Source organism: Panicum virgatum, chromosome 2K, assembly GCF_016808335.1.
Source record: "Panicum virgatum strain AP13 chromosome 2K, P.virgatum_v5, whole genome shotgun sequence".
Classification (NCBI taxonomy): Eukaryota; Viridiplantae; Streptophyta; class Magnoliopsida; order Poales; family Poaceae; genus Panicum; species Panicum virgatum.
In genome coordinates this window covers 20,800,954-20,819,683 of record NC_053137.1, presented here as the reverse complement: position 1 = coordinate 20,819,683, position 18,730 = coordinate 20,800,954, and the positions used below count along the sequence as shown (strand labels likewise).

Sequence of the window (18,730 nt, the reverse complement as noted above, 5' to 3'; positions counted from 1 at the left end):
ACGGTTGGACGTCTGTTAGATAGAGCATCTACAGCAACTCCCTTTCCACCGTATACCGACAGTATTGGGGAGAATATACTCTAGCGGTTTCCCAAAACTTTTTCCTTTTCTCCAATAATTATTGAGTTGTCCTAATATTTCACCCCCAACTCCTCTCAAATAAAAGGAGAATTTTTGTCTCTCCCATTATGTTACTTGTATTGGGATGAGGTTATTGGAGAACCATCTCTCCCAAAAAGCTATGAAAGTGGTATTATGACATCTCAATACTATTTTATTGGGAGATGTTTATTGGAAAACGGTTGGAGATGCCTCCAGAGTCCAACAGTCTCTCAATCCCCAATAAACTCAAAATGTGCTCCAGCAGTTCGCCAATACATCTTCCTTTCCCCAATAACTATTAGGTTGCCGCAATATTTCACCCCAACTCTCCTCAAATAAAAGGATGATTCATACTCTCTCAATATATTATAATAATTGGGACAAGATTATTGGGAGACTGCAAAAGCAACTCCCCCAACAATCCTAAAATTACTATTGAGACATTTTCCAATACCAGCTATTGGGAATGGGTTATTGGAGAACTGTTGGAGTCTGGAGATGCTCTTAGAACATTGCTTTTCACATCTATCCCCAAAATAAGTTATTGGAACGTTTTTAGGCATTCTTATAGATGCTCTTACTCAAAGTAGGTAAAAGTTTGGCACAAGTGCAGAGATGAACTGCACCAAGCAAGTTGAAAGTTGAACCACGCAGAGTGGGTCTATCTCGTTTTATGACATCAGATGACCGGGATCAGCAGGTGTATATGCTTGGCATACATTCTTGGACGCCAAGATTCTGCCAGCCCTGTTTATTTTTATTAATACACTAGCGGTAAGCAATTAGCCAGCGCCGACATCCCGCTGGTATTAGATCGTATGATCTTTTTTTTTACGAGTATAAAATCATATGATCTTGGAGGATGCAGCAGCTGCAACTGCGGCGGCAGAGGATGGAAGCTTGTTTTCCTTGGCTTTTGCGTGCAAGAGCATATTTGTCTGCCAATTTGAGCACGCCTGCCTGCATTTGCAGCCACACTGAGGATAGGCACTAGTCAATCAGACATTCAGACCAACCACCACGCTGCTTAATTGTACGATTATAATCTTATCAAGCACCAGTCACATGCATGGGTCTAATTCAAGCTACAGTATCGACGAGAAAGACTGTAGTTTACCTTTCAAAAAGAAAGAAAAAAGACTGTGTATTAATTTTGAATGTTCCCATGGGTGTGTTTAGATTCTTGAAAAGGTGGTAGAAAAAGTCACATCGGATACTGTAGCACACTATAGCACTTTTCGTTTGTTTGTGGTAAATATTATCCTACCATGACCTAACTAGGCTCAAAAGATTCGTCTCGCAACGTACATCAAAATTATACAATTAGTTTTTTTTATTTACCTACATTTAGTACTCAATGTATGAGTCATTTACTATATTTAATGTTTCGATGTGATTTCGATGTGATAGAAAGTTTGGAGAAATGGGAGGGAAGTGAACACAGCCAATGTGACTGTTTGCAAAACTAGTAAAAACTGATGTTTCTTACGGCAAGTGCTGAATCTGGGCTGGGCCACATTGCAAAACTAGTAAAAACTGATGTTTGGTTACAGGTAAAACGCCACATCGCATGATCAATGGCACAAGAAGCCTGACAGGTTCTGAACGTAGGATCAGTGCTCTGACTGTTGGCGCAATGCAGCACACGTAATATGGCTGCCGATCAATATTTCACCGAGGAGTAATAGTGCATGCCCCCACATGATATGGAACAATTTATAACAAGCTGTGCAGCTGCCGTGCTGCAAGCAAGAGCTCACCTGATGCCGGCGTGGCTGGACCGTACGTTGCTGCTGAAGCTAGTCGTAGCGGCCGCATGCAGATGCAGCTTTATCAGCGGTTGTTTGTTTCCGCCAATTTTTTTAAAATCCTGTCAAAAGGAATTTTATTATTTTAAAATATCAAATAAAATTTGTTTATAATTTTTTTGACAGCTGAGTGCTAATTCGCAAGACGAATTTAATAAGTCTAATTAATTCATTATTCGCTCCTAATTAATATACCTTATTAGATTTGTCTCGTTGTTTAGTCTCAGAGTTCTGTAGTTAGTTTTATAATTAACTTTTATTTAATACTTCAAAATAATAAGATTCTCTTTGATGTGATATGGACTAAAGTTTAGCTCCTGTAACCAAACAACCCCTAACTAGGTGCATCTGCAAGTATGCATGACGATTGACGAGTGATGACAGGGTTCAGCCAGCGTATAAGCTTAGGCCTTATTTAGCTGTTTCGTGTAATTTTTTTGAAAGTGAATCTTTTCATATTTGAAGTATTAAACATAAACTAATCACAAAACTAATTATAGAACTCGTTTGTAAACTATAAGACGAATTTATTAAAACTAATTAATCCATTATTAGCACATGCTTACTGTAGTTTTATTCGGTGGCGAAGCTGCATATAAGGGTTGGGGTACGCCGACCCTGACGATTTTTTGCAAAATCAGTGCTAAATTACTATTTGACACTGTTCCACAATGGAGTCGATCCCGGCGCGCAATGAAGCAGACCTCGCGGCGTTCTCGGTTGGCTTCGCCCCTAGCCTTTACTGTACCAATTTATTGATTAATCATGGCCTAATTATACTCATTAGATTCATCTCATAATTTATAATTTAATAAGCAAACTATACGATTAGTTTTTTTTATTTCATCTAAATTTAATATTCCATGCATGTGCCGTACATATTTGATGTGATAGTTTTTGAATTTTGAATCTAAACTAGGCCACAGCCTGCATCCCCAAAAGCCAATGGCCTTGTTCGGATCATTCTTGATCCTAGAACACAAGTTTCTCGAGAGAAGAATCTCGCATGCATGAAGTACTAAATAAAGTCTATTTGCGAGTTCTTTAGAAATGGGTGTAACTTTTCGCGACCAATCTAATGACAGTAATTAATTGATGATTGTCTACAGTGATGCTACAATAATTATTCTCTAATCACACAGTCAAAGATCTTATTAGATTCTTTAAAGTTCCTAGCACAGGGGTTCTGTGGTTGGTTTTGCAAACTGTCTTTATTTAATACCCCTAATTAGCGGTCAAAATATATTCTAAGATATTTATAGAATGAACCAAACAGGGCCATTGGTCAAAATGCGACCAGAAAAGACACCACCCATTGGCGTTTAATTTACATGACAGCATCCCTGAAAGTGATTGTGTTACTCCCTTCTGGTCTTGTTTGGTTTATTCTAGCACACCTAGCAGTTAGAAGAGAATTTTACATGCATGAAGTACTAAACGAAGTTTATTTGCAAAATTTTTTCACAAATCGATGCAACTTTGCGCGACGAATCTAATGAGTCCAATTAATCTATGATTTGCTACAATAATCATCCTCTAATTATGTAGTCAATAGACTCATCATTAGATTCGTCTCGTGAAGTAGCGCAGAGATCGTGGAGTTAGTTTTGTAAACTATCTTTATTTAATATTCCTAATTGATAGTCAAAGTTTGCTACGGTAGCCTAACACTACTAAACCAAACAGTACTCGCATGGGTCTTCTTAAAAAAACTACTAGCATGGGAAAAAAAAGAGAGTATGGAATGGAAACTGAACTTCAGAATTCATTGTGCAGATTGCAGGAGGCGGATGCCACAGTGCAAGGAGCCAAGACAACAATCATGCAGCAGGAGCAGATCGATGCTACGCTAGCTTCCTCCCTTCGGCCGGCGTCTCCGGCTCAGGCGCATCCACGACCACCCCCGCCAGTCCTCCCCTCCGCCAAGGTTGCGGTCACTGCTCAAGATGCGATTGGATAGTTCTTGTTTTTTTCCCCTGTTGGAACGCAACGAGTGACGCGGAGACGCAGCAGCTGCACGCGGACGGCGCGGAGTGGCGCGGCGTTAATGCGGCCGCAGCCGCCCGGGGAGCGGGTCGGTGGCGGTTACCCGTCGAGTCGAGAGTCTGAATCGAACCGGCCAGGGGACGGGCGATGGAGATGGATTATTAGGGTTGAAAACGAAAACGAAAATTTTCGATTACCGGAACAGTTTTCGAAATTTTATCGAGATTCAGGTGTAAACGAAAATAAAAACGGCTACCGAAAATACGAAAATAAAAATATATTTTTATCTGAAACTGAAAGCGAAAATAATTTCAGTCTCTAACGATCGTTTTCGAAAATTACCATATTTATCCAGTAATTCACGGGTATTATCGTATTTGAAGCCCAACCCAATACATACTTTCCCGGCCCAATAGCTTCCTGCTGGTCCAGCCTTTCAAATCAACTCTAGCATCAAAATCTCTCACTCCCCACTCTCTGACCCCCGTGAGGTCGTGAGTAGGGATGGCAACGGGTATATACCCGACGGGTAGTGGCCACCCATACCCGTACCCGCTAGGATTAAATTTTATCTGTCGGGTTACCCGTACCCGCATACGGGTAATAAAATGATTCCATACCCGTACTCGCGCGGGTAATTTTTACCCGACGTGTATCCCGCACCCGAAATCATACCCGAGTATTACATGTAAATATTAGACATTCACATGAAAAATAAATCACTACAAGCTTCATTGCAACAAGTTAATGGGTCATATGGATTAACATGAGTTAGAGAGGGTTCAACAATATATATACTATGAGGGTTTAATTGGATTTAAGCTAAATTCATAGGTCATATGGGCTAAAATGAGTTAGGCACTTAGGCTCATTTGTTTTTTCTGCGGGTATTTCTTACCCGTGGGTATTTCTTACCCGCGGGTATGGGTAGTGTAAACCCGCACCCGTACCCGCCATACCCGATGGGTATAAGATTTTGCCCACTAATATACACACGGGTAGAAAAATTATTCCATACCCGTCTTCTTATCGGGTAAAACTCGTTGAGTGCTCGGGTTTCGGGTACTCATTGCCATTTCTAGTCGTGACCCCTCTCCAGTCTCCACGGCGCCACCCCCTCCACCACCGGCGCCGTCATCCCCTACCCTCCCGTGATATCCTCAACAGCGACTTAGCAATGCTTGCCTCGTGACTCGCGCATCGCACATTTTTGGATTAATATCTTAATCGAATCTTCACTGTTTGCATGAGATGTGTCAAGTCATATAGTTAATATTATGCTCTATTGTTTGATATGTTTATTATTTTTTAAATATCGTTTTGATGGGTTTCGACTGTCATCGATGTGCTCTCGACCGTATATTTCCGTTTTCGAAATTACCGGAATACCGATGGTGTTTTCGTTTCCGTAAATACTGTACCACTTTCGTTTTCAATGAAAAAATGTGAAAATAAAAATGGTGGAGTCTTTCACCGATTGTTTCCGACTATTTTCAAGGCCGGGCAAGGCAGGCAGCAAGGAAGCAACGAACGACCATGAGCTGGATCAAGGCCGTGTTTAGATCTTTACACTTAAAATGCAAATTTTTTGTAAATCGTTTGCATGGTATACTAAATATAGTCAAAAAATAAACCGCATTACAAAAAGAAATTGTAAATTACGAGACGAATCTAATGAGCCTAATTAGGACGTGATTAGACACTAAATTGCTACTATAGTAAACATGCTCTAATAATCCTCTAATTAGACTCATTAGATTCGTCTCGTAGTTTACAGACGAGATCTGTAATTAGTTTTATAATTAATCTACATTTAATACTTCAAATATTAAAAATTCTTTTAAAAACGAAAAAACGCAAAATACAAAATGAACCAATTTATTTGGCCGAAAGACCAGACGAGGTGTGTGCGTGCTGCGACCTGCGACCCGCGAGCCGGCAAAACAAAGGCTACGACGACCAAACGGCGTGGCCGCCGCGTGCGCGGGTACGGTGAGCCTGCACCTGCCCGCGGCCTGCCGGCTGCCGCCGAAAGACCGAGAGGAGAATCGAAGAGAATACCCATCACTAGCTAGATGCCACGAGGCCCAGAGGAGAAGGGATGGCGAGGATGGCCGGGGCCGACGGCGGCGAACGCCCGCGGCTTGGCCTATATATGAGAGGCCGTGGATCGTATCCGAGCAGCTGCAGGCCATTCCTTTCCATTCCAGGCCAGCAGCTTCCGTTAGCCGCCCACCCGGCCTTCCCCACCACCGCAGCGCGAGATGGGTGCTCGCGGCCTCCCTCGGGCTCTGCCTTCAGCGCCGGCGGCGGCGCTCCTCCTCCTCTGTAAGGCTCAATCAAGACACCACTGCACTGCACTGCACTGCACACACCTCCCTGCCTCCATTGCAGCGATCGAGCATCTCTCTATCTGCTAGCAGCAATTTTCCGCTTTCGATACCTTATATAGTATACTCGTGTGGATGATGACGAAGGCCTGGTGGTCGCGCCGGCGGCGGCGCGCGGGCACAGCAGGGAAGACGACGCTCCCACCGGCACCGGCGGCGGCTGCAACAGCGGCGGCGGCGGCACGGCCCCGCCGCGGCTGTGGGTGTTCGGGGACTCGTACGCGGACACGGGGAACCTGGGCGACCTCGGGCGGGAGCTGACGCACGCGTGGTACGACCCCTACGGCGACACCTTCCCCGGCCGCCCCACCGGCCGCTTCTCCGACGGCCGCGTCCTCACCGACTTCGTAGGTACGCCTCCACCTGCTGCTCCTGCTCTTCTGTTCATAGTCAATCGTAGCACCCTCCTCCTACTCCTAGTAGGCAAACGGAGCACATGCCTGCCGCTGGCTGGCCCGCTGCATGGCCCCGTACCCCGCCAGCCAGGCAGAGGCCACCTCCATGAGTCCAAGCTCGGGGGCGGGCGGATCGATCAGATCAGTAGTGAGTGCCTGCCCTCGCATTGATGGCGCGCTCCGCCTTGTTGGTTGGGGTCCAGGCTTCCAATCAATACGATCCGACGACCCTTGTTGCGCTGCAGTCGCTGCTGAGGCGGTAGCAGCAGCCCCCCCCCCCCCCCCCCCCTGCCTGCCTGCCTGCCTAGCTGCATCAGTAGGAATGCCTTCAATTCATTTGCTAGCAGCAGCCGGTGCCCGCAGGCCAACCAATCCACTCCATGCATGACTTTAGGTATCAAAGAGAATTATGTTATTTATGAGTATTAAATAAAATTTAATTGCAAATTTAATTGCAAAATCTCTAGTCTAATTCGCGATACGAATCTAATGAGAATAATTAATTCATTATAAACCGACGTTTACTCAGCATCACCGTAGAAGGAGAGACGAGCTCATAAATAATTAGATTCTCTTTAATTGGATAGGGCTAAAGTTTAGCCCCATGGGATAGACTGCTCTAAATGCTGAGGTAGATATAGATATATACCAAGTGCTAGTATTCTTACATGCCACTTCGGGGTTGTTCGGTTGATTTTGGCACGGCTTGTCTTGGCTTATCTCGACTTATCTACTCTCACATAATACTATTCATTTTACTAGCCGAATGCTATTCATTCTAACAGCCGAACAGTCTTTATTTGCTAATATCTGCTTGCGCATTTCCAAAAGCTGTAGATCGGTATCGTCATCGCAATCGGCCGTATCACCTGTGCATACGCGCCACGTACCCATTCCAGTGAGAAAAACCAAAAATAGCCTCCTGTGCACCACAAGCTTCCAATTTCCATTGTTGGAAACTTGGAATGATGAATAACACAGGGAATTGTATGTACTCGTGCCAGCTACCTGCAAACGACGGCCACAGAAAAAGCACGCGCTGACGTCGCCGCCTTCTCTTCCCAGCGGCAGCGTCGCACTGCATGGTGCATGGCCGCGTGCGGCGCGTCATGCGGGCCGGTTCATCTTGGCTTTTTGGCCAGTTCGGCTCTCACCGAGGGCGCCCGGGCGGTAGCAGTACCGCACATGCATGCCCCGCCATGCTTTGTAACTTGCCAGTGTCTCTCTCGTGAACTAGGCAACCGTATAACTTATCAAAAAAAAGAAGGCAAGTCTACTGTGTGCGCTCGTGATCAGCTGTTGTACACTACCAGAAAATACCTCATTCGTCCCTGACTGTTTGTACTGGTCGCAATTTGGTCCGGTACTAAACTTGTCCCGATGCCATTTTAGTACCGGGTCCAAATTTGAAAGTCCTCAGAGCCAATTTAGTACCGGGCTAAGCCACCAGCCGGTACTAAATGTCGCATCTTAGTACCGGTCGGTACTAAAATGTCGCGTCCATTTAGTACCGGCCGGTAACACCGACCGGTACTAAAATGCGTCATTTAGTACTGGCCGGTGGATTGGTCCGGTACTAAATGGTCTTCCATGGGTTAGTTCAAAAGGAAAGTATCTCTCACCTAGTCACATGTGATGCATAAGTGAGATGGTAAGGAAGCAATGCGCGAAGCCGGAGGTCATGGGTTTGAATCCTCGCGACTGCGCACGCGCATTTACGCTTGAAAAATTCGCGTGACGATGCGCGTGTGCGGGGCCTCCTAGTTGCTCATCCTTTTTTTTCTTTAATTTTTGCGTGCAAAACCGTTTAGTACCGGTCGGTGTTACCGACCGGTAGGTCACTTTAGTACCGGGCGTTTTGACCGGTACTAAATGACATGCCATTTAGTACCGACCAGCGATACTGGTCAGCTGTACGGTACTAAACGGGGGTTGCTGACCGGTACAAATGTTAGATTTTCTAGCAGTGGTAATTAACTTGGCACAAGTATTAGTCCACAATTTGTCGCCACAACAATATTTCCGAACGCTCTTATACAAAAAGAAACTTATATTTCTGCATGCCGCCTAGCTAGCATCTTAATTGCGGTCTAAGTTAAAGGAAGGCCATTGCTATCACTAGCTAGTACAATACATGCTGGGAATTTAGGTCAAGATGCGTCCGAAACATCTTTCTCGATCAGCAATATCTGCGTATCTAGCTTACTAGCCACGTGGCGGTGCATCACCATCAATTCATCAAGTCCTAGCAGAGAAAAGAAGAGAAACGAAAAGAATACATGCGGCGGCATCGATCTCACTGCTAGAATATTGGCCGGATATACCACGCATGCATGTGGCCACCTCTTCAGGAAAACAAGAGTTTAAATTTTGAAAAAAAGGCAATCTGAGTCTGCTAATGGCGCGCCTGACAGCGTCATTACCTCACTAGTTAAGCCCCCCGGCAGCGCATGCAGGCGTGCATCTCAAACTCTGTCTAAGCCGGCAGTACAGGGGGCAAGTAGAGATTCGATGAAATCCCCGTGCTGGGGTGCATGCTCCAACCTAACCTTAACCTTCCCTTTTCCAGCAGTACACAAGGCGGCACAGTTTATTTAGTACTTGCAAGCTCCCCCCCCTGTTGATAACAATTACTAACAATGCGTCGCTATGCTTGTTGGAACGATGCGGCGTGCAGCTTCGGCCATGGGGATGCCGACGCCGGTGGCGTACAAGCTGCGCAGGGGCGCCGCCCAGGGGCTCCTCGCACGCGGCATGAACTTCGCCGTCGGCGGCGCCGGCGTGCTCGACACCGGCAACTTCCAGCGCAACATCAGCGCCCAGATCGACCTGTTCCAGGCCCAGGCGCAGCGCGGCACTCCCTCCAGCAACCGCGGCTGCGCCGGCGTCGGCGTCGCGCTCGTCGTCGTCTCCGGCAACGACTACTCCTACGCCGCCGACAAGGACAACGGCACGAGCGTGAGTCCCGCCATCGCCACCGTCGTCGTCATATCATCTTACTGTGTCCTGATGCCTGAGGCCCTCATTTGCAACAACAATAATGGCGGCGGCATGCAGGCGGCGATCGCGTACATCCCGACGGTGGTGCGGCAGCTCCGGGAGCAGCTCCGGCGGCTGCGCGACGAGGCCGGGATGCGCCGGGTGGTGGTCACCGGCCTGCACCCGCTCGGGTGCACGCCGCTCTTCACCCGCCCGCTCAACTACAGCGGCTGCGACCCGCTCGCCAACGCCGGCGCCGCCCAGCACAACGCCGCGCTCCGGTCCGTGCTCGCCGCGCTCGACCCGGCCAACCGCACCTTCCTCCTCCTCGACCTCAACGCGCCCTTCGCCGCCCTCGTCGACGCTCCGCCAGGGGGGAGATTCGCCGAGCAGAGGCGGCCGTGCTGCGAGGCCCTCGCCGCCGACGGCTACTGCGGCCAGCAGGACGACGACGGCAAGAGGATGTACACGCTGTGCGACGACCCCGCAGAGCACTTCTACTGGGACGACGTGCACCCGACGCAGGCGGCATGGGCCGCCGTCGCCGAGGCTTTCAGGCCCAAGATCCGCGAGTTCCTCCTCTCCACCTGACCAGACCTTGGATTCCGACTATTTTTTTGTTCTGCCGGGGATAAAAAAAATGCGCAAAAGAAACGCCCAAAGCTAACAAAATTTTCTTGGTCTGTCTACCAGAATCATCATATTAGTGAAATTCTACTGTTACTCTAAAAATCCCAGAGCCAGTTTTCTGGAAGCAAAAAGGACACGAGTCACAGTTTTTAGTTTTACCATGCAAAAACAAGCTGCTAGATGTTATCTGTAAAAGCAAGATACACACGGCCAGCTCTGCACACTAAAAGTCTATAAAACCATCAAGATGTACCAGAAAAGACATGAGTTTACCCTGCCTTCTACAGATTTTTACTGTTACACATCAATCACCAGGCGACCTCGCGCTTCCTGTTCTACTGTTACACTCAGCGTTACAGCTAACGGGGTTCAAAAATCAGTGCTCGCCCGAGGTCGCCTCCCTTGCTAAACAATGTACCGGCTACATGCACAACTAATTGATTGGTTCATATAAGGACTTCTCAAAACAAGACTAATCCTATCATACTTACCGAGGGGGGGTCAGTAAGTCTCCAGCAACCGGCCTGGATCATGCCAGGGCCACCTACGAGGTGATCACTTTGTCATTGGCTTCTGTTATTGCCGGTTGGGGTGTTGGCGCGACATCCATCTGGTCAGCTTTGGCTTCTGTTACTGCTGGTGGAAGTGTTGGTGCGACATCCATTAGGTCAGCTTTGGCCTCGGCAGCTTCATACTCTGACAGAAGATCCATGAACTCGTTGAGCAACCGCTGGACTTTCCGGTTGGATGCCATCGAAGGAAGTACGTCTTCCCTAAGAAGTTTGTGCTTCTTCATTCCCTGTACAATAGCCATCAATTAGTATACAAACTGATTTAGAGTTCATGAACCCTCGTGGTTATATGGAAAAGAAATGGTCCATCTTCTGTGGACACAAATGCAGAGCACGAGTCTAGTATGCAGACTTACAAGAACATCAGGATCCCACTCTGGGTTTTTGGGATTCGTAGATGACGCAGAGCTAACCATGCCCATCGGAGGACCTAGAAAGCTCTCACAAACCTCACGTAGACGAGATTCATCTGCTTCTCTGCATATAATGAAGAAAAAAATGAAAGAGATTTCATTAAAACCTAAAGCGCCAACAAATAATTTTCATCAGACAAACAAATTCACATATTTTTTCAATCAATTCAATGGATAGAGCTGAGGATCACAAGCAATGCTACCAGTCCAGGATAATCCACGGACATGGAAACTAAATTAAGTATAGACGCCTAACCTTGCCAAGAACCGTATGTAGGACAGTAGGCACTGGCGGTACTCCTGTGGTGACTTCAAAGCTAAAGAAGCTGCCAGCTGGGTCTCCAAATGGGAGCGTGTCTGCAAACCATCATCTGTAACCCTGAAACAGAAATTCCCATATCAGTTGGTTGAGAGCAAAACTCTGATATGTTTCAGGTGGTCCTAACACTAAAGCAATCAAAGGTGCATGCTGACCTGCTCCAAATAGGCTTTCTAGCCATGAACTTGCCTATATCAATCTGCAACTTGCCTAGCTCTCCACCTTGAGGGTAACTAAATGAGCTAGCAAAATTTGATGCTGGAAAACAATCATCAGCAATCCTTAGCCAGCACCTCATGCTCATGTCATAAAGAAAAGCATGGCGGCTGGCAAGGACAACTAAGGGTGAACCACATCTAGAGAATTTAGCAGATATAACCTTTACTGCACCTGTCAACAAGGCAAAGACAACTGCTAAGCACCAACTGTTTCAGCAAACACTGTTTCAGGCTGTACATGACAACTGAATACTGGATGTACAAGTAGTTACCAGCATGATTTCCTGACGGCTCATCTGGAAATGTAACCAATGAAGCCAAAGAGTCCTGCAAAATGCAGGTCCTGTTATAGAGGTCCCATATGTACATTAGACCTCTTCTTGTGACAAGAAGCAATTTCCAGCAGTCGTCACAATCTATAAAAACGGCTGCAGATCCCATCATCATTGCAGGCATCGCTCGTCTTCCACATTTTGTATAAACCTAGTTAATTCAGAAGAACCAATTGTGAGAAAACAAAAGCCTATTCCAGAAATAATTGACAGGGGTTACTCCTTTCCAAAATGTGAGGCCCAGTTTGACCTGGTGCAGTCGACAACACCACACATTTATTGTTAAGGAAAAAGTCTAAATTACTCCCCTCAACTATAGCCAAAGTCTGGATAACCCCTTCAACTATCGTTTGGTTCATTTTACCCCTCAATATGCCTTTTGGTTCAAATTACCCCCTAAAACAATGTCTTTTTTATTTCTTCATGATAGGTGGAGTTTTAAGTTGAAATTTTACAAGACGATTATACACATCATAAAACATGTTAGAAAAAATACATCATAATTTTTATCATTATTTTGATAGGTCAGGATAATTAATAATAAATTAATCATTGGAGTTTAAAATTATATGGAAAATAACAATGAAAAATTCTAATATTTTTTTAAAACATTCATTGTGATATCCACTACTATCCTGCAAATTTTGAAATTGAAATTCAACTTGTGTACAAAGAAACAAAAAAGACAAATTGTATCATGGGGTAAAATGAACTAAATGACATAGTTGAGGGGGTAAACTGAACCAAGTTATAGGTTAGGGGGTTATCCGGACTTTTGCTATAGTTGAGGGGAGTAATTTAGACTTTTTCCTATTTTTAATATCTTACGTATTATAAAGTTTAGACCATGAAATTGACATCATATGGAAGTGCTTTAAAATATGAACCCACTGATACTATATTTGTATGGTACAATGTACAAATTCTTAGAGTAATATAATTGTTAATCGAAGATTGAATCTTCAGTTGCATGTGTGCTTTTTGGAAAAGAAAATCCATATTGAAAAACAGAATAATGGATAAGAAATTCTGATAAGGGAAAATATTCACCTGCAGGCAACCATCTTCACAGCCAACAGCCCAGAAATTTGCATTGCCTGCCAAGACAGTAACCTTTCCAGAGATACGATCCGACCAAAGAGTTTTCGTTCCTCTAGTACACCTGATCTCAGTTTCTTTTGTTGAAAAGGCACCACCGACACCAATCATATCAGCTGCAGCGCGTTCTACAGGCTTTGCTTCAAGGCAGACTGGCAAAGACTCCTCATTGTCTTTCTTATTTGATACATGGAAAGAAAGCACAGAGCAGGTCAAGGAGCCTGGCACAACCGATCCAGTGTGCTCTACACTGAGCCTTCCATCATTCCCTGCACCGGTTGAAGCTTTTTGAATAACAAGACTCTCAGTAAGGTTCGCCCTGGCTGTCACACCAGAGCGGTCCTTAACTCCACAGTTAATACAGTTACTGCTACTGCCATAAGATGGTCTTATTCCATTCATTCGCTGATCTAAGGATGAAAAATCCACAACCTGATTCTGAGAACGGTTGGTTATGTTATCCTGATTGGAAGGAAATCCAACAGCCTCTGGGATTATTCTTTTCCGGCCATCAGGACGCCGGTATTCTCTCTGCTTCACTGGACTAGATAACCGAGTAACTTTATTTGTATCACCAGCAGCAGGACCTGATGTTTTCTTCCCATCTTCGGGTAAAGCTTCAGGAGCTTTCTGACTTTGCACAACTGGAGCAGGGTTAGGCACATCCGCAGGAACTTTTGGGGGTGCTTGAAATTGCTGAACAACGGAAGTCCCTTTTTTGCTAGCTGATTGCTTTGCTGATGCTTCTTCAAGCAGTAACTGTGCTGGGCTTTCAACCAGATTTGATTGGCCTCCTCTGACATCACCATATCTACTCCTCTTCAATTCATCTAGTTCAGAATCACTTAACCTGTATCCAAGCTCCTTTGCTTCAAAGTGAAAGTTGGCAACCGATCCATCCAAGGAGCATGCAAAAAGTGAATAACCATCAGGGCTCCTGTCAGGTGAAAAGCACAGCATCACTGTAAGGTTGGGTATATGGGTAATACTACCTATAGAGGAATAATCGAAATGCCTTACCAAGATAAATCAACCACACTTTGAGAGAAAAAATGCTTAGCAACAAACAATGGCCGGGCACTTGCTGTCGTCCAAACAGTTATAGTTCTGTCTTGACTTCCAATAGCAATAATGTTATACGGTTGCTGTTCTTTTGTTGATGTCTTTGATGCTCCATTAGCCCATCCAGCTGGCAAAGCCTTTGTGTCTTGTCCATTTGAGAAATTCTTACGGAACATTGAGTTATTAAATTTAACCACCACAACAGGTGCATTATGCCCTAGAAAGTCAAAAGTTGCAGACCACTCGCCTCTCTCAAGCACAGGGGCTGAATGCCTAGGTTTCTGGAAGCCGTGAGTCGTAGTAATAAAGTGGCCACAAGGTGACCATGAAAGTCGCCTAAAAAATGTTGAACCAAGCTGCAGGAAGATAGAAAATGAGAAGGGATTTTCAGCAACAAAGGCATATCGATAACAGCAAAATGATAAAAGTTAGGAAACATAACATACAGATTTTGTCCAATGGCCTTCTGTCTTGTGAGCAAGACTCCAGTCACTTGTACGCCATATTACAACAGTCTTATCATCTGATTGGCTTGCAAGGAAAGAACCAATAGGATCCCAAGTAACCCCTTTGACCAAGCTGGAATGCCCTCGCAAGACGGCCGTGCACATGCCGTTGGCCATGTTCCATATGTGAACAGTATTATCCAAGCTGCCGCTAGCCAATGTTGAATCATCAGGGGACCAATTAAGATCTACCTACTTTAGGCATAGGAAAAGGAGGTGTTCAACAGTTAGACAGTAACAATAAGTCAATAACTAAATGTGATAATAAGAGTTCAAGAGTAACAGCACAAACTGTATACATGGTTATTTAAGGAAAAAAATAGGGCAGATATACAGCATGGGTGAAGTTTCGGAGGATAATTACCACGTCCGCAGTATGCCCTCTTAAGGTCATAACAACCTTCCAATTTTCTAGATCTGCAGGTTCTCCACTACCAAACTCAGCTGTTCCAGAACCAGCTTTTCTCTCATGAATTAGGATAACCTGATCATCTGATCCTGAAGCCAGATAGCGTCCATGCCTGGCCCATCTCACGCAGTTTACTGATCCAAAATGGTCACGCATTGTAGCTAGCAACCTTTGACTCGAATCATTGTTGGCATTGTCCTTGTCCACAGATTTCATGCTCCATATTCGAACCTATTCCAACAAGGAAGCAAATAAAAGGGACTTAGTAAATAGAAGATCACCTAGGAAAGACAGAAGGAAAATATAATAGAGTGTTTATACCTCAGTATCGCATAAACAAGAAGTTACCATCAAATATGACTCAAACAGATCACAAAACGCAACAAACGCAGTGTTAAAATTTCCAGTTATCACTCAACAACAAAACTGCCATCATTCCCAGAAAAGAATCACATCGCTAGCAAACCTTGAGTTTGATCAACACTCAGCCCATCCTAACAAGCTGGACTAAAGTCAACATAAATGACTCAAATCGGCCTTATGAGATTCAAATTTGGACGGTAAACAGTGGCTGTACAACAAGTTCCAGCTGAAAATCCTGATACTAAATCACAAATTCTAAGGTTATCTCAAATACTTCCCAATTCATCCAAAATAATACCCTTAACCAAACAAATTGGACCTAAGGATGCAAAAATGCTCATAAGCTATTAGCTATACTTGACCCTCCAAATAATACTTTCAACTTGGGGACATCACCGAAGCACAAAAATGGTTACCCATACAATAGTTAGCATGCAAGAAGGCTAAGCAAGGCAAGTTATTAGGAAGGGGAAAATTCATTGCAAAAGGACAAAAGAGCAAGCAAAAAATTTACAGTAGTGAGCTCCAATTAAACTGAAGAAAAAAGAGAAAAAACAACACAGCATACCTTCTGGTCGCCGCCGCCGGTGGCGAAGCGGAGGCCGCCGGGCTGGATGTCGATGGAGAAGATCTGCAGGCCCTCGTGCCGAATCCAGCTTGGCTTCTCGGTAATCATCTCCTCCCACCCCCCAGGCAGACAAGGCTAAACTCACCGCCCGTCACAGCCCCAAACCGACGAGGCCATGCTCAAAACCCTAGAAATCCGCGGCGAAAACCCTAGCTGGGGCCCGACTGGTATCGGGGCGCCAGGGGGGCAAATCGGGCAGGCCGGATAGTAGAGAAGCTCGGAGGACTAAGGATTCGGGGGGAGAACCGCCGGCGGGCGGGCGGATTCGATCGGCTGGCGGCGGCGGTGCGAAGAACACGGCGGCGCTGTTCGTCCTGTTCGTCTGTGAGAAAGGGCGAAAAAAACAAAAACAAACCAAAAAAACGAAAACGAATTCGAGTGAAAAATTGAACTCAAACGAAAAGCGTAAAGCAAAGGCAAAGACGTGTCAGGAATTTAATTTTACCTTTTGCCCCCCCTTTTTTTTTCTCTAGGTCTCCTATCGAATACCATACCATGGGTACATTAGGTGCCATGCTTTGATATTAGTACTTTGAATAGGGTACATCCGATCCGATGATGACTGTAACCGCATCTGCAAAATTCGGTACTGTTCAGCCATCATTTGACAGCCAATCAAGTTGGCTTATTCATAATCTCACCCAAAAAAAAAGTTGGTATTGTTGTTATCGTAGACCAAACTTTGAATTCAGCCTTTGCAAATTGCTATTGAATCTGTCAAGAAAACTAACAATTTGTAGCATCTCCAAGACTCCAATTGTTAAATCTCTCATTTGTTTGTTTTGTACTGCAGCAGCAGCTACTGCTTGCTCAGAATCAGAATGCAGAGAGACAAGCCTGACTGACCTGGTCCATCCCCTCTTTTGTTTGCTCTGCTTCTTTTGTAATGAGGAGATAGTAAATTTTCGACCCTAGATTTCGTTTTGACGTATAAGAAAAATACAAAACACAAATTTGTGGGACGAATTCATCCCATTGGATGAGGCATAAGCTAGCTGATAATCGGAGGACGGCAAAAGTGAGAGAGGACAGGGGAGGGCTGGGTTGTACTGGGCCGGGCCCAGGCCTGTTCAATTAGGTCCATAAAAATGCATGCGATGCAAGCCCAGCAAAAATTGACCAATAATCTTAGCTTTCACATGATTTATTTAATTTAAGGAAAAATCTAACCACCGACCAGTCGCTACTTGTTGGAATCGCGCGACCCAAGCCTGCCTACGGCCTATTAAAACATCACGGCCCACACCTCCCACATCTCTGGCCTTCTTGCATCCTCCCCTTCCCATGCGGAACATGGGCAACATCCACCCTCTTGATACGTACACCCCATCTACATGTTGTCCCCTAGTACAATGAGTTCTGGAGTCTTTTAAGCAATAGGCTAAAAAATATTTTATCTCATTCATACGATCTCTATTTCGACAACCGGTTGCACTGTTGTGTTCCGGACGACAAGACGAACAAAACTAGACCCCGCTTGTATATGTTTTGACGATATTTTGTACTATTAGCAACTTATGTGTAAATTTGAGTTTGAAGGTTATTGAATAAATTGCTACAATATACATATATAAATTGTTAGTACATGTATAATGGCAACTTATGTGCATGGCCACGGTCCTTCGCCTTCATACAACCCCCACGTGACCCGCATCATCCCCTCTAGCGGTTCTTCATTCCTTATGGCCTTACACTTCGAAATCCATCTCGATATCTTGTATCTACAAGTGGTCTTGATTTGACCCGGATTCGCTCCTGTGGTCCACACTTTTTTATGGTTACTTATGCGATGATCTGATTTTTTTTCTTAGCAATTTATGTGTATCGGCTTACTGTGGTGATAACTTTTGTATATAATAATTTTTGTTTTGCATGCTAGATTTTGTTTGATGTAACTTATATGTTATATGTGTGGCATTATGTCTATGACTAATTATATTTTCGTGACAACTTTCTTTTATAATAATTAATAAATATTCTTTGTGGCAACTTATATGTTATATGTGTAGCAATTCATGTACGCAACTTTTAATTTTTATGGCAACTTATGTGTATAACAAATAGCAACTTGCTGCCAGTATAAAATGTCTTTAAAATATATACAATTGAGATCTAGTTTTGTTCGTCTCATCACAAAGAACACAATGGTGCAATCGGTATTTAAAACGGATATCATATGAAAGAGATAAAATTATTCGAACAAGTTGCATGGTAAAAAAAAGAATCTGGATAAAATCTCTCATTCTGTAGTTTGAAAGTGGCGTCCACCAATACGAGAGAGAGGCATGTGCTAAATCGGCACTAAATGGAGGAGGGTCGCGCGTTGGCCTATCACGTTAACCCGGTCCTTTAATTTAAGGATGCGGCTAACTTACGGTAGGCCGTAATATAGGCTTATCTTACGGCAGAACACCCCCACGTGCAATCTTTCCTTTTCTGGCAATAAAAAACCTAGCTAGCACCAGTTAAGATTAAAGTCCTGCCAGAATGAAATCCGCACTACCGCTACCTCCTATTTTG

General features: G+C 44.7%; 2 protein-coding genes across 3 annotated transcripts; one reads left to right on the top strand and one right to left on the bottom strand.

Moving 5' to 3' along the window:
* The first annotated feature begins 5,806 nt into the window (after positions 1-5,806).
* LOC120671274 (GDSL esterase/lipase At5g03600-like) lies at positions 5,807-10,392 on the top strand. Its single transcript, XM_039951567.1, has 4 exons — positions 5,807-6,224; positions 6,374-6,637; positions 9,359-9,639; positions 9,739-10,392. Exons 1-4 carry the CDS (start codon positions 6,161-6,163, stop codon positions 10,249-10,251), a joined length of 1,122 nt encoding a protein of 373 aa, XP_039807501.1. The 5' UTR covers positions 5,807-6,160; the 3' UTR covers positions 10,252-10,392.
* Positions 10,393-10,505: 113 nt separating this feature from the next.
* Positions 10,506-16,595, bottom strand: LOC120671258 (protein HIRA). 2 transcript variants are annotated; one of them, XM_039951548.1, is made up of 10 exons: positions 16,151-16,595; positions 15,175-15,450; positions 14,751-15,002; positions 14,263-14,660; positions 13,195-14,179; positions 12,085-12,295; positions 11,750-11,984; positions 11,532-11,654; positions 11,219-11,339; positions 10,506-11,089 (listed from the first exon to the last, which is right to left on the bottom strand). In XM_039951548.1, the coding sequence occupies exons 1-10, from the start codon at positions 16,256-16,258 to the stop codon at positions 10,835-10,837; spliced, it is 2,964 nt and encodes a 987-aa protein (XP_039807482.1). In that variant the 5' UTR covers positions 16,259-16,595; the 3' UTR covers positions 10,506-10,834. The 2 variants fall into 2 exon arrangements, with proteins under 2 accessions (XP_039807482.1, XP_039807490.1); XM_039951556.1 differs by lacking the exon at positions 16,151-16,595 and having other exon boundaries at positions 14,751-15,005; positions 15,175-15,323.
* Between the last annotated feature and the right edge of the window lie 2,135 nt (positions 16,596-18,730).